At 33.5% G+C, this 15059-nt stretch overlaps 1 protein-coding gene across 1 annotated transcript in view; it reads right to left on the reverse strand.

The window, feature by feature from the left end:
* Positions 1 to 2902, reverse strand: part of KIAA0825 — a gene marked incomplete at its 3' end in the record, with an annotated part of 225582 nt that extends 222680 nt beyond the window's left edge. The window contains exon 1 of the mRNA XM_082013187.1: positions 2769 to 2902. Within this exon, the coding sequence (XP_081869313.1) occupies positions 2769 to 2899 (131 nt within the window). The 5' untranslated portion in view covers positions 2900 to 2902. The remainder of the gene's footprint in view (positions 1 to 2768) is intronic.
* Positions 2903 to 15059: the final 12157 nt, after the last annotated feature.

Genomic DNA, 15059 nt, shown 5'->3' on the forward strand with positions numbered 1-15059 from the left:
TAGAAGTTATTGAATATCAGCTGAAATTTTAGTTCTGTGGATGGTTCAAAAATTAACTCTTACCGATTCTTAATCCTCCAATTAGGAAAAAAAATTCAACGGTTCAGTTTTGATAAACTGTAAAAGTCAAAGTAAATGGGAGGGGAAAGACTGAAGACAAATGGCCATCCTGATGAAATTATGAATACAACTTCATGCTTTAGAATAACCCGAGACTATCACTGCACATGAAACTGGCCAGCAATTACAATATTTTTGAGAGTTCATATTCACCTGCTTCTATAAACTGCTGTAAAAATAAAGTTAACATACAAGTGTAATAAGAACTCTGTTGTATGATAGTGAATGAGTGAACCACTTACTCCCTTAAAACTTACAAATAAAACAATTTCATACAGATGGCTTTTTTTTTTTGTGTGTTATAGCACCAAACAGATTTGGTATGATACAAAAATACTGAAGGTAATTCAACTGCTGAAAACCATATCTGATTTGTCGTGTCACACAATTTTATAAAAGCTATTCAGTTGGAAGGCAATAAATGAGCATTCAAGTGATTTACACACTTATGGATCATAATTTTTTACACAATGTTTTATTTTTAAATATATATATATATGCTGTATACTATTATGTTTATTCTCTGTGGTATAATAAAATCATAAATCTATCTGCTGAAAAATGGAGTGTATTCCAGTTGTACCACTGTAGTGCATAGAGCTGCTCTTATCATACCACTTACAAAGATCAATGGTAACTTGAAAATGATTTCATTCCATGCTACCTCTAATATATTAGCAATAAAAGGACTCTTTTTAATTTAAAAGTCACATCAGTTGCTGTCCATCTTCTTTTAAACTCCTCTCCATTTCTGAAACTGACATATTACAGGAGCAAAATATCACCTGGTAACTACAGGTCTGCTTGCTGCTTTTCCTTGTGAAAATTAGTTTAAAAACTAGCTTTAGTGTCAATTCAGCAGAAATACAAAGCTTTTCCTGACCTGCGTTGCTGTGTTCCACACCCTAATTCAATTTCCTGCTCTCGTTGGATAAAATACCACTTGGATCTCACAAAACTTACAGTGAAAGGCCCTTCTAATTTGTAAGACTATGTACCTAAGACAGGGACAATCAGCCTTCTTCAAAATGTACAAATAGTTCCACTGTGATGATGTTAATGTAAAATGTAACATAAAATGTTAACTGATATAAAGTACCACTAAAAGGCACAAACAGCTGACCTGCTTTCCCACAGCATACATTTTACACACATTAAAACAAAAAGAGTAGAAAAGCACGCATTCCAAAGACTCACCTTAATAATAATCTTTCTAAGTCTCAGGCTTTCTGTGCACAATGATGACAAAATCACTTTTATTTGGTAGTTGAAGAGGTTGCTGATGCTGTTTTTTCCCGGATATATATAGCCATAGCAACTCAAAAGTTAAGTACCTATAACTGTGTTATGACATCAACTAAACTCTAAGTATCTCCATTTCACTAATGTCAACAGCTGGAGAATTGTAACAAGAAATTGTAATTGAAATTGCACTATGCAGTGGTCCACAATAGCATATTTCCCAGATCTTCACTATCATTGCTACCCTGGGATTATTACTACCGCAACTGCATTTGTAAACACTATGTTTTTAAATTAAAATGTTCAAAATGAGAGAGAGAGTAATATAAACAAAAAGCCTGAAAAATCTCTCAGCCTGGCATAAGCAATATAACAATAATTCAGACATGACCTAAATCAGTTTTCAGTGGGATGCAGCAATGGTTTATCTCCATTCTTCAGGAAGCTGTTTGGGAGCAGACAAAGACCTCTCACCTCAAATGTAGGCGTCATTAAAATTACACAGTTGTAAAACAGATGTCATGAAAGGCATTCTTTGAAATCATACGACTCTGTAACGTGCACTGTTATCCAAGCGCAAGCAATTTCAAAATGTAATAAAAAATTATGCTATTTGTTGTATCTCTGGACGTACACTTATTTTTTTAAAGAGCAACTAGTTTATTTGCTTAAGACCATCTTTCACAGATCAAAGCATTTTAAAGGTACTAAAGAGTTTAGCCACAAAACACCAGCAGCACTTTTCAAATAAGGTACAAAAGCTTGAGTTGATTTTTTTGTAGTCATGCAAAAAATCCACATCAAAAAAGAACTCCTTCAGTATTCCACTGTTCCTATAGGATTGATTTTTGGAAACCAGTATGTTACAAAGAAGTGGACAATGAAATATAATACAAAACTAATTCTAGTTAGAAAATCTTCTATTGCAGCATGACAGTTTTAACTAAAATAGGTAAAACAATGGCTTATATAAGCAAGATAATATATATTAATTTACTTGCTTTTTTTACTTCCATTAGAAATGCTTAAGAAACATAGTGAGTTAAAATTTTGCTTTTTTGTAAAATTTATAGCTCCTTTAGTGACTAAAAATTCTATCTCATAGCTGTAGGAAATACAGCTGCCATGGGAATACATATTTTCTTCCTCCACTATCACACCTACTGCAATAATTCCTAAGATTAAGATGATTCAACTGATAAAAATACCATACTGAAGAAGACTATAGCACAAAAATTATGTGGTATTAAAAATTTGTTAAATGCTCATGTGGTTAAGGTGAAATTTCTACTGAAATAATTATCAGAATTTTAACCTACAACTAGAAAAGAAAGAAGAGAAAAGCAGTATTCCCTAAATGTAATGACTTTCACTAATATTTCAGATACAAATAAAATACTCTTTACCTAGAAGAGTTCTTCTTTATTTTTTCATCGAGATCACCAAGAATTTGTTGAAACTCCAGTTCTCCAGGAAGGATGTTTAATAAACAGTCTAAATTGGAAGAATTAAGAGAATATTCTCCTCCCCATTCCATTTTCAGGATCTCTAAAACAGATGCAGAGAAGTGGTTAAATAATGAAAAAAAACAGACTAGAAGTACCAAAATATACAACATTTTTTTCCTTGGAAATACTTCGATTAATAAGGAAAGCGTTTACATAGGGAACTATAAAATCAGTGTTGAATAGTAAAGCTTGTGCATGCTTCTGAGCAGACTGCTACAGAGAGGGACACCTATAAAATAAAAGCAGAGAGAGATTTCATAACGTCTTGCATTTTTTTCATTTAAGAAAAAAATCAGTTCTTTTACCTTAATCAGAGTAGTGGCTTGCTTCATATGTTTTTTTTTTTTAATTTTAAGATTTAGAAAGAAAATTCTCAATATTTGGAATGGAAACTATAAAATATTTTTATGGAAACTATAAAATAAATAGATTAGAGTGTAAATTTATTTTCTGTGTGCTTAGAATTTCTGTCTAGGGACTAACTGCTTTCTGGAAGTTAAGCACATCATTGCAGATAACTAGAACATAAAAATCGATTCCAAAATACTATAACGTACCAGAAAACAAGTGTCATCTTGCTTTGTGCACATTTTACTCAACGAATACTTTGCCAAAACACAGGTCAAACTTGCTGGCCTACTCAAACTACGATACTAAATCCCAGGATTCTTTCTATCAGAAGCAAAGCATTAGCAGAGTTATTTTTTCCTGTTTCCTGTTTTTTCTATAATTCTCTTTTTTGAGAGATAATGAAGTTGATTTTATAACCAGTGATGGCTTGCTACTGAAATTAAAGACAAAATTACACAAAAAGTGGAAACTTCTTAATAACCAGTATATTTCAAGTCTACTATTTAGTATTTAATAATACTATTCATATTGCAGTAGCAACATGAGGAACAAACAACTATTCAGATGCACACAATGTTTGGGCAACAAAATACAATGAATTAATAAAGGCACTATTTTTCTTGCAAGCAATACTCTTTTATGAAGCAATTACAGCAACCATTGGAAATTTACCTACAGGCACTAGAAAAATAGATTGAGTGTTTTTCTAAGTGAATAGTCTACAAGACACGTGCTCCAAAATAACATCAGATTAAGATGCAATGTCAAGATGACAGTTTTTGGTCAAATATGAGTGTAGACTTACAAGCAGCAGAACTGTGCACTTCTTCATCAGAAATGTCTATGGATTCTGGTTTTTCTCTTTCAAAACAAAGTTAGAACGAACTTCACGTCTGAATTAACAACACAATACTATGAAATATTTAATGGATATATAATTTTCTTAAATTCTCAGAAGCTGCAGAATACCCCTTTGCAAATAACAATTCAAAAACTTTCAACATTTTGGAATGTAGCTGAAACTCAGTCACCCTTCTGGTTAAAAAGTTTGGATGTAAACCAAATATATCACATAACACATCGAGGGAAGATCAGTCTTTGAATATAAGACTCCAAGTATCTTAACAGATGTTACTGCAATTAAAGACACTGTAAATAAAAGCAGAAGTTAAAAAGCACTCTCCCAAATCTTGAAATACTTGTCAGTTGCTCTGGCAAAAAACAGCAGGCCAGCTTGGGAAGGTTCTGCAATCAATGGGAAAACATTAAACAGCACTTTACAGAATTGAGATAAAAGAAATACTGAAAATACACTTGTTCGCTGATGTATGTTACTACTTATATTCAAACATAGTTACACAAATCCATTCCCTTTTCTCTTCAGAAATATCTCAGTTTATACAGAATGTCATGCCAACTCCATTCAATACCTCTATCTCAAACCCATCTTTTACTCAACTATGCTTGCAGAACAGTCAATGACTGGTGTAAAATGTACTGTGTAATAGATACATGTAATGCAAAAATAATAACAGCTTGGAGTGATTCAGTTTTCATAAACTAGCTGCACAATCACAATTTTACATTTATATTTATTCCTAACTCTCTTCCTTACAGAATAGCCAAAAGAAACTTGTGTTCCTCAGAAAAATATCAGTACAGTTTACAGACCACTTACTGTTTGAAAAATTCATTGTATGAAAAAAATCACCTTGTAAACATTGACAGCCTAGTTTTCATGTGTGCATTCCTGTAAGACTTCTATGTCGTGCTTCTTCAGTTCACTTGTCAAAACAAGGTATTCCTTTCAGTTTTGGTTTATGGGGGAAAAAGCAATATTTGATTATTCAGTTTTCAAATATTGTTTTGGATGGTCAGTAGTAATTTCACCTTATGAAAATCTAAGTATTTCTCTCATACAAGACTATGATATGAAGAAGTAAAATACAAAAATGTTTCAGAAGGAAAAAAAAGTACACCAAGATATAAATTAATTCAAATTGAGCAGAGATTCTACTGTTATTTAGTGTAACCACTGTCAGGGCCTTGGACGCCACTAACAGGCTTTGACTGACTGATGACTGGGACTATCAGTGGAACTAGACTATCACTCTGGTGCCTTCCCCACTTGCTTCCCTTGGCGGCAGGAGGATGGACATCAGCTGGCAAAGTCCCTCCCCTGCCATTCGGGTTATCTCCCTTCTCTCCTGGCCCTCAAAGAGCAGCCAGTCATTTCTGCTCCCTGATAGCTGTGTGATGCAGCCCTCCTCTCATGGTAAAAGACCGATTTTTGTTAAGAAATAAATAAATTCCTTAAAATTTGCATTATTTGCTATAAAATGGGGGAAGAACTCTGTTTTGAAACTCCACATTCTTTTGAAGAATTTTAGACAGTAATAACCCATTTCTTCTGCAAAGGAGATGAATTGAACACTTCTTATTATGCTGTATAAAAAGTATCATCCCATCATATTTCCATTTACTATTACAGTGAAATATTCTATATTTTAAGACAAATGGTCTTCGAGAACTGGCTTCAGATGCAAATTAGTGTGTCCCTATCTGTAATAGGTATAGTTCTTCTCAAAACATATTAGTCGACCATTCATCACCATTAAAATGATGTAGCTGTCAATCTTTTTGGTAGCTACTCAAGAAACTTAACCTATGTACAGTGTGGCTTAAAAAGAAGTATTTATCAGGTCTCTTATTTTAACCCACAGTATCAATGCAATTTAACTCCACTGTAACAATTCCCCACTTCTAACCAGCCTGATGTTAAGAACCAATTTTTATGGAAAACAATTAGGCCTATTTGAAAAAACATTATGGAACACACTTGCTGCTTTTTCAATCTGTAGACTGTTTACCACCAAAGACCACTTTTCTCTTAGCGTTTTCTTTTTCAATGCCAATCTAAAGGAAGCAATCTTCTCATAGAAGACCTACATAAAATGATACTGAGTTCAAATTGGATATTTCTTCATTCTGATACAATTCAATAAACATTATTGTAAAAACCTTCCACTAAAAACATACATAGGGAATTCCATGGGATTTCTAATATTAGCTTGTAATGTTTACATTTACTATAATAAGCACTCATTCTCAGACAAACAGTTTGTAAAAGCTGCATGGACCTAAACCTTGAATAGATTTGTCTGAGCACTTTTGTTGAATTTATGCATGTACAATATAACTCCATATACGTATAAATCACAATGTTTAACCATACAGTCATAGTCGTAACATACTGTAGATATGCAGATCACAGAGATCTCCCACTTTTTGACACAAATACTATTCTTTTTAAATATAAATTATAAGTCATTCACTATACTGGGTAAAACATTACTAGATCACATTTATAGCATGCATATCCATTCTAGCATTTTTAGAAACTCTGTAGATGTTAACAGACTTATTTATTGATAAATACTCAGTACCGTTACTCCTTTATTTCCCTATGGCACTTCAGGCACTTAAGAATCTTTTTTTGATTTTGGTGCATTTCAGATACCACAGGATAGCATCAACCACAGAGAGTATTAGGCAGATTTTGTGTCATAGTTTCACAGAACACCTTGGGGTGGGGGGGAATAAATACAGCTTTAAACTTCAGTTGGCTTGGATTTTCCTCTGAATAAACTGCCTATGCCTAATGTAAAATTAATTAGCTGGGCTGTCAGGACCTTTGAAAAAAATTATCAAGAAGTCATAGCAGAGCTACAGCAGTAAATTTAAAGTTAGACTTTATGGTTTCTCATAATGTTTAATCACACTTTCTTAAACTTCCAGATAAACTTTAAACTTTCATGAGTTTTCAAATACCCTGTAAACATTTATGCAAACTATAAGTAAATTAAGAAGCCTTAGGCAGCACACCATTTCATACAACGCAGATCCAAAGAGATCTGTCTTTGAGCACTATAGCACCTACTTGAGCAAATTACACAGTAGGTTTTCAGAAAAAAGACAAAACAAACCATTAAGGTTTCAATAGGTAGGCTTTTATACCCACACTACTGTGTATGAAATAATCTAAAGAAGTTACCTAAACACAAACAGAAACTACTACTTAAGCACTGGCAGATATTTAATGGAACCAACAATTTATGGGGTGTCACATTAAGAAAATTATGTATATGTGGGTAGAAGGTCTTAACTCCCAGTATTTCTAAGCTGTTAAGGCCAGAATATTAGGCAATATATAACAGATTTATTCCAGAAGACTGAAAATTAACAATTAACAATCTTAATTAAATGAACCTCAAATAATTTTAACATAAATGGTTTAATAAAGATAGAGAATTAAATACTGACTTCATGTCTAATAGCTGAAGAATAAAATTTTTAAAACTCTTCAATTTCATTATGATAATGTAACTTCCTGATATATTACATAAAAAAATTTTTGGGTGTATCTCAACTTCTGATATTCACCACAACTAGGATACATGTGTAAACAAACCTCTTTAGCGGACAGAAAAACAGCAGACATACTGTTTTGTTCAAATCACTGATTTCTAAGCCAAGATTTGTATGAACCAAATCCCATTATTTTACAACTCCACAACTCATTCTTTAAAATAAGTCATTCAAGAGTTAAAGAACTCATGACCCATCATTAAATTCACTCAGTTCATGCCAAGGTACTTGCTTTTGTATAATAAGACAATTATTTCCAAATACTTCAAAAATTACCTTTAGTATATTTCATGATAACTTTGAAATAACTATTTATATTTTGAATTTAAACAATAACTTGTACATATAAAATATTTAGAAACTATTACCTAATACATATATTCATTCAGCAACATTTTTTCTGCATATAATATTCCACACTTCAGCACAAAATGCTTTGTCTAAGTGCAATCCAAGTACCACGGCAATCACATTTTCTGGACTGTTACTTTACAGCCAATCTAAAATTTGAAAACTTACTTTAACATTATATGAGTTTTACCCCTAGAGCTCTCATTCCACCCATATCCAGGACAATAAAAGAAAATTATTACCATTAGCACTACTTTAAAAGGAGGATGTCAATGTACCCATGATTTGAAAACAGGGATATTTCAAACTGCAGCACTATATGTACAGAGAGCTAGCCAAATCATTGAAGCTTTTTTTCTGATATTGCTTCTTATCTTACAGGAGATATCTCTTTATTGCCCTAGCATCCTTGTAAAACTAAAAGGGGATGAGAGAATTGACAAGATTTTTCATCACTCAGCTTACACTTTCAAACCATCATCTTAACAATGATTTCCTTTATCTATCTTTAGTTGCACAACTGTTCCCAGCTGCTTTACAGCACAGAAGATGTCATCTGCAATCGCACAGCAGGCAGCAACAGTGATGGCAATGGCTTGAGATAATACTATTCAATGTGAAAATTCCTACTGTTCTGGACTCCACATTGTCTGAATATTTAAAGTTTTTTTGGAAACTACATAGAGCTTACACAAGAAATACGTTTAAAAATTATAATTTCTTGAGCTCTACTCTGACACAGTAAAAGCTTCTTACCCAATTTTCTGTGGTAAAAATCCTTTCAAAATTGTATCACTGTTTAAAATAAAGACTGGTAAAAGAAAACAAATAAATTAAAAATTCTATCTATAAAAGAACATAACCCGTATTTGGTTCTCCTAAAAGGCAGGTATTGAAGATCTCTATTTAAATTTTCCAATTTACCTTTTGTACTCACCTATTTCCCACACTTTGATGAAGCATACACAGCTTTTACAAAAAGAATACTGTAGAGTTCCAGTAAAAAAAACATTTAATGCATATGAAAAATAGTCTTCATGAGGGTGGTATTTACTACAATATTTTGAATGCCATAAATAACTTTGAAAGAAGTTTTATTAGAAACATCTTGTAATGTTCTCCCTGCAGACTTTCCACATTTACTGTTGTCATACACTTATATTTAAATGTTAATTCCATATTCATCGGTTATTATTCACCACACACATAACACATTTTCCTTTATATCTTTCAAAGAGAGATTCTCAGTATCTATAATTAAATTTGTAACCATATTGAACAGTTTTTTTTCCAAATTCTGCCGTTACAAGAGACATCAAATAAGAGAGTGGGAATAAGATATGACCCACAATGGGACTGAAAAAACACTGTCCTCACTGTGGATGAAACAGAAAGCTGTGCCTTCTATCTGAAGCTGCAATATCAGAATGCAGTTCTCTGATCTAAGGCAGCTGTATCAGCCATTGAATCACCAATACTGTCTGAAAAAGGACCGTGAAAATGCACATTTCTGGCAAATAGCATATGCTATTATTTTTAATATCTGTAGGTTTTTTTCAAACTATGTTGCTTAGTCCTTTTACTAGGCATATGTACATGCAAGAATTTAAAACTAAGATCCATGAGTTCTCCCTACTGCCTCTCCCCCATTCTTTGAGTCACACAAAGTGAAATGTTGAGAACATAAAGCGAAGGAATCAGCACTGCTTTTTTAGATTTCCTGCTACTTGGGTCTGGTAAGGGATGTTCAAAGACAAGCAGAAAATTCTCATTTACATAAACTTAATCAAACACTATTGGTCAAAGGCAGTGACTTCAAAAGAGGAACGTGCCATCTGGAGTTGCAAAAGAAACTCCTGAGGTGTTATGTCAGAAGAAAGGAATAAAGCATAACATGATTTCGTAACCTTCAGAAGAGAAGAAATGGCCATTTTCTGACTAGGTCTTGAGTGAAACAGTCCTGTATCATCTTTGTCTCTCACCTACTTACCCAGTAGCTGGAATTCCAAAGTGTACAACATCCAAGATTTAACATTTATAAACAAGCCATTCTTAGACATGAAGTCCACTAACATTAAGCATCTTACATGTGAAAAGTCCCCTACCTTCTCACTAGCCTTTACAGTTACTAAAACAGTAAGTGTGACAACAACAGTTTGTATACAAGTCTGTCTTTTTTCTTTTTCTTTTTTTTTTTTTTCTTTTATGGCTTTCTTTAGCGGAGATAAAAGAAGGATTCAAGATGCCTCTTCTCACAGAATTCTTTTTTTATGCCTGTAGTTCTCTTCTATTTAATAAGTTAAAAAAATGGATAAATATAGTGCAAAGTAGTCTTCTTTAGATATGGTTTAAGGCCTTACCAGAAAAATTCAGTAATCAACTTTTCTGCTATTGCAAATACACACAAACACAGCACAAAATCCTCTTCTGCCATTGCACACCGTTAAAATTACATCAATCAATCTCATTGTCAAATGGATACGCTTTATGAGTGATGGATGTTTTAAAAATACTTTTCAATTACAAAAATAATTACCAATCAGTAGACTAAAGTAATCACTAATGCATAGCCAAGAGATTCTTCGAAATACCTACTGTATGTTTTCTTACCATGCTTTTTTTTTGACTAATGGCATTTGCCAAGAAAATATACAATAACTAGAATAATTTCAAAATAGCATATAGTATTTGATTTATTTTCTACAGCTACAGCTGAGGATCATAGGTATTGAGTAAATTTTGCATATTGGTATGAGAAAATGTCTAAAACCAGTAATTACTTTCCCCAGAAAACTGCACTGCATTTTTTCCTGAAGGACAAGAATATAAGATATCTCCTACGTGTGAGACTAACAGTGCATCTACTGCAGAATTGTCTTTACAATTGTGGCAGTAAGAGATGCTATTTAGGGAGAATATGTGAGTTTTCTCATTTTCTGTCACTTACAAACTCAGAAAGAAGAGGCAATACTCTATAAACCCCCAAATCCCTCTCAGAACACTATGCTCTCAAAATCACCTGCTACAGCCTTCCTATATTGCTTGTCATTAATGTCTAAAACTGCACAGATTTATAAGGACTGTACTGAAGGAACTAATCTTTTAACACACTGTTAAGGAAACGAACATATACCATTTTCAACTAAAAACTTTACAAATACATACTAGCTAGACCATAAAAGCCTTTTCTCTTCATGTTTATTGGAAAAATGCTCCATCCTGACACAATACTCTTTGAGGACAATGGTATTTAAAGGAAAGAAATTTCAAGACCTTTGAGGTCTTACAGTTCAGTAGATCAGATACAGAGTTGTTAGAATTTTAACAGGAAATAGCCTTCCAATGAAACTATTACATTTTAAAAGAATTAAAAAAAAAAAGCCTGTGACCAGAGCTTTTAAAAGTTAGGCTGCATTTCAGTCTCTTCATTCCTGCACATTCTATTTTCTTCCATTATTTCTCAATTTAAAGCTGAGACTTTGAAAAATGTCAAATGTCAATTTTATAAAAACAAAATACAGAAACTCTCCATAGAGGGTCCAAGTTTATAGTCACAATCTGAAAGGCTTGTTTAGCAGTATAAATGTCATGGATTTTTTTTCCCCCAAATACTATTATTAAAGTTTCTTACTAAATTCTACACAGGGTAATATGAAACACTTTACTGACAACTGTAAATGTCCATTGAATTTTCCTTTTAAAAAAAAATATTTCATTTCTTAAATAAAAATTTTAAATTACTTTTTGCTGCCATAACTTAACTTGTAAAGGTTTCATGCCATACTGCCTAATGCTCAATATATCCTTAAGATACTACAGGGTAATGCACTAACATATTGCGGCTTATTCATCTACGATTTTCAACTTCAAAAGCACTATTAAGCTTCTCTTTCTCCCTCCTTGGAAAAAAAACCCAACTAAGTAATGACATCCTCTTTTACCATATATACTGGACCATATATACTGGAGCATACATGATCTAGAACTTGTTAGGTCTTTTCAAGCTTGCAAGACAAAGTCTTGTTTGAATAAAAAGCACATGCTTGCTTCTGCCGTACTCCAAATCCAGGAGTATGCACTAGAAACATCAAGCTGCTTAGTCAGTCTCTCACCCAAACCTTCAAAGCACCAAATAGATCAAATCAGATTTATCTTAAGGATGCAGTTTCCATCTCTGAATTAATAAGAAACCTTTACTGCTCTTATTCAAAGTATACCAGCAAATTCATAATGAAGCCCAGAAGAGATAAAGTAGAATATTTGGTTACATAGCAACTGTAAGAGGACAGCAAAGCAAGACTAAATAATCTTAAAGACATCTGTATCACTTCCTTTTTCTGAAAATCTTTTCACCATAACATAATTGACAACAGTGACATACCAGCTATAATAACAGTGTCTATAGCCTTTTCTTCTTTAAAGCACAAATATGTAGAATGTAAGTTAAAAAAAAGTTATTTCCCACTCTTTTTTACACAAAACTCTTTTATATTTAATATATTAATTGCCTTCTCATCTTCCATTCCTCTACTTCAACTTTTTTTGTGTTCCTGCTTTTCAGTCTACTTTACAAATAAAATGGGGCTTATGAGCCCATTGTCTAAGCTGTGCCAGGCACACTCTCTCCCCAGTTTCAGCCAAGTTTTGCAAAGGGGTAGAAGACTCAGAGATAATTAAGTTATAGTAAGTTTCAGGAAAATAGTTGCACAAATGGAAAAGAAAGTCCCTGTAAATTACGCTGCTGAACTTACCCAGAATTTGTAATCCAGTATAAGAGACAAAGCCTTAAAAAATTAGGTATTCCTAATCAAAGACGCAGTCATGCTGTGATGTTGGAAAACATGGAAAGTAATGACCCTAAATCCTTAAATGTCAGGGACAGGATGAGATTGGTACTTCACAAGGCTGTATGAGAAGCATCAGTCCTTCTGGAGGGATCATAACAACACACACACTGCTGTGTCCTGATTGCAGCATTCAGTGATAACAGCTAGTCTGTTCTGTGTACGTAATCCTTTTTCCGATTTGTGCTATCTGGAGGTCTTGGGAACCAGGGAAAGAAAGTAAATCTCCAAAGGCTTTTTGCAAAATGGAACTGGATAAAAGCGTGAGTGAGAAATTAGCACAATGTGACTTATACTTATGGTAAAGGCATCTGCTAGCTAGGGACTGCAGAGACATCTAAATAAGGCAGTTGGAAACATCGTACCAAAAATGAGAACTCCTCTTTAAAAGGGTCCCTATTGCTTAAATGCAGGAAAATGAATGGATTGTCCTGGGACACCTGAATTGCACATAGGATGCTTGCTGTTTGGCAGATGAATCACACCTAGAATGTTCTAAACAGGAAATAACTCCAGTAGGCGGAAGCAGAAAAGGCAACTTGATGGAGACTCTGAGACACTTTGGCAGCATTTATACTAAACAAGTATGTTTGAAGCGGTTTTAAGTAGTGATGACTAACCTCTGCCACATCCAGGAGTGTCTGCTTGACAACTTTCCTCCTTGTACCAAGGCAAAAAAAAATGAGAAGCTCTCTGTGGTCCTTCAACTTACTCAGATGCATGAGTAACCTGAGCTGCAAGTTCTGTGTTAATAAACTGTACTCAAAAGGCAACGTGAATGACCAGTGGAGCTGGGGAGACCTCAACATACTCAAGACGGTGTTCTGACACAATCATGAAAGATATTTCTTGACATCAGACCTCTTTGGAAAATGTCAGCTACTGCAATTCAGAATGGTCTGCTGACAGAAAGGACATGGATCTTGCCAGAGCAAAGTCCCAAGGCATGATTTCAGGACACAGGTTATGATTAAATCCAGAGGTTTGGCTTCATCAGGCACATTTGAAACCTTACTCAGAATGAGAACCTAAATGAGTGAGACACAATACACTAGTCAGAAAGATGCTTCTCCATTGAATCTTAGAACCATGTCACCTTCTATGTCTGTGTTTCTGAATAAGTTCAATAACATCAAAAAAGTCAAGAAAATGATATGAAGATAATGCGTGAATTCTTCTTGAAAATAATGAGAAAATTAAGTGCCAAAACTGCAGAAGATATGAGACTCTCATGACTATGATGTGGTTGAGAACCGCATCACAGCTTTACATAACTGAGAGGAACTGAAGCAATGCCAGGTGCACAGTGGCCTAAACATTAATACACAGTTTGAGAAATGGGAGGGCATAACTACAAAGGATATTGCCTTTAACTATACTGTTTGCAAAATACTGTCCTCCAAGTCTCTCTCACAAGAATTCTACCTCTTGCAGTTGACAATCAAAAAAGAAATCTGGGTTGCTTACTAAGAACTGTTGACTCAAGGACTTCTACCTTAGTCATCACTGAAGTTGGAAGGTATGTGATAAATAGCACAAACAAATAAAAAGGATAATCTGGCTAAGGTCTGTGTATTCTTCCTTGTAGAAATTCCTGCGCAAAGTTGAATAAATTATCTAAATCAAAATGTCGTTCTGTGGCAGAGGTTGTTACTCCTTTTCTAGGTGCCTAAAATGACATGTAATCGTGTCACATTTTTAAAAATTGCCAGATGACTTGCTAATACTTGGCATAGAAATAGTATCTTAAAAAGAATATAAAAAAGATTTTTAGATTGTACTAATTCTTAGTTTAATTAATGAATAGACCATTTTTAATTACCAAAACAGAACAATATTTCTTTCATTTTTACTTTGAAGGATAGTTATTAAAGATATTGTTTACTCTTTTACTTAGATATATCCTTCAAAGTAAGTTTTCCAAGATCTTTGTAATTAAGCAGTATGCAAGACGGGAAAGGGAGGAAGAGAGAAAGAGAGGAAAAGGGAAAGGGATTTGTATATCCTTCTGATTTGTTGTCGCTTTCATTTTCTTTCTCTTTTAGTTAACAGAATTCTTAAAGCCTACTTAAAAATCATATTAAAAAGGTTGTATTTTATCACCTTCAATTATATTGAAAGCATTATTGATTATATTGTGAATATTTTATCTAATAGCTTGCACATCAAATTATTTTAAATATTCAACTTTTTCTTTGCTTAAGAAAATATCTGA

The sequence above is a fragment of the Phaethon aethereus genome (assembly GCF_964289735.1).
Source record: "Phaethon aethereus genome assembly, chromosome: Z".
NCBI lineage: Eukaryota > Metazoa > Chordata > Aves > Phaethontiformes > Phaethontidae > Phaethon > Phaethon aethereus.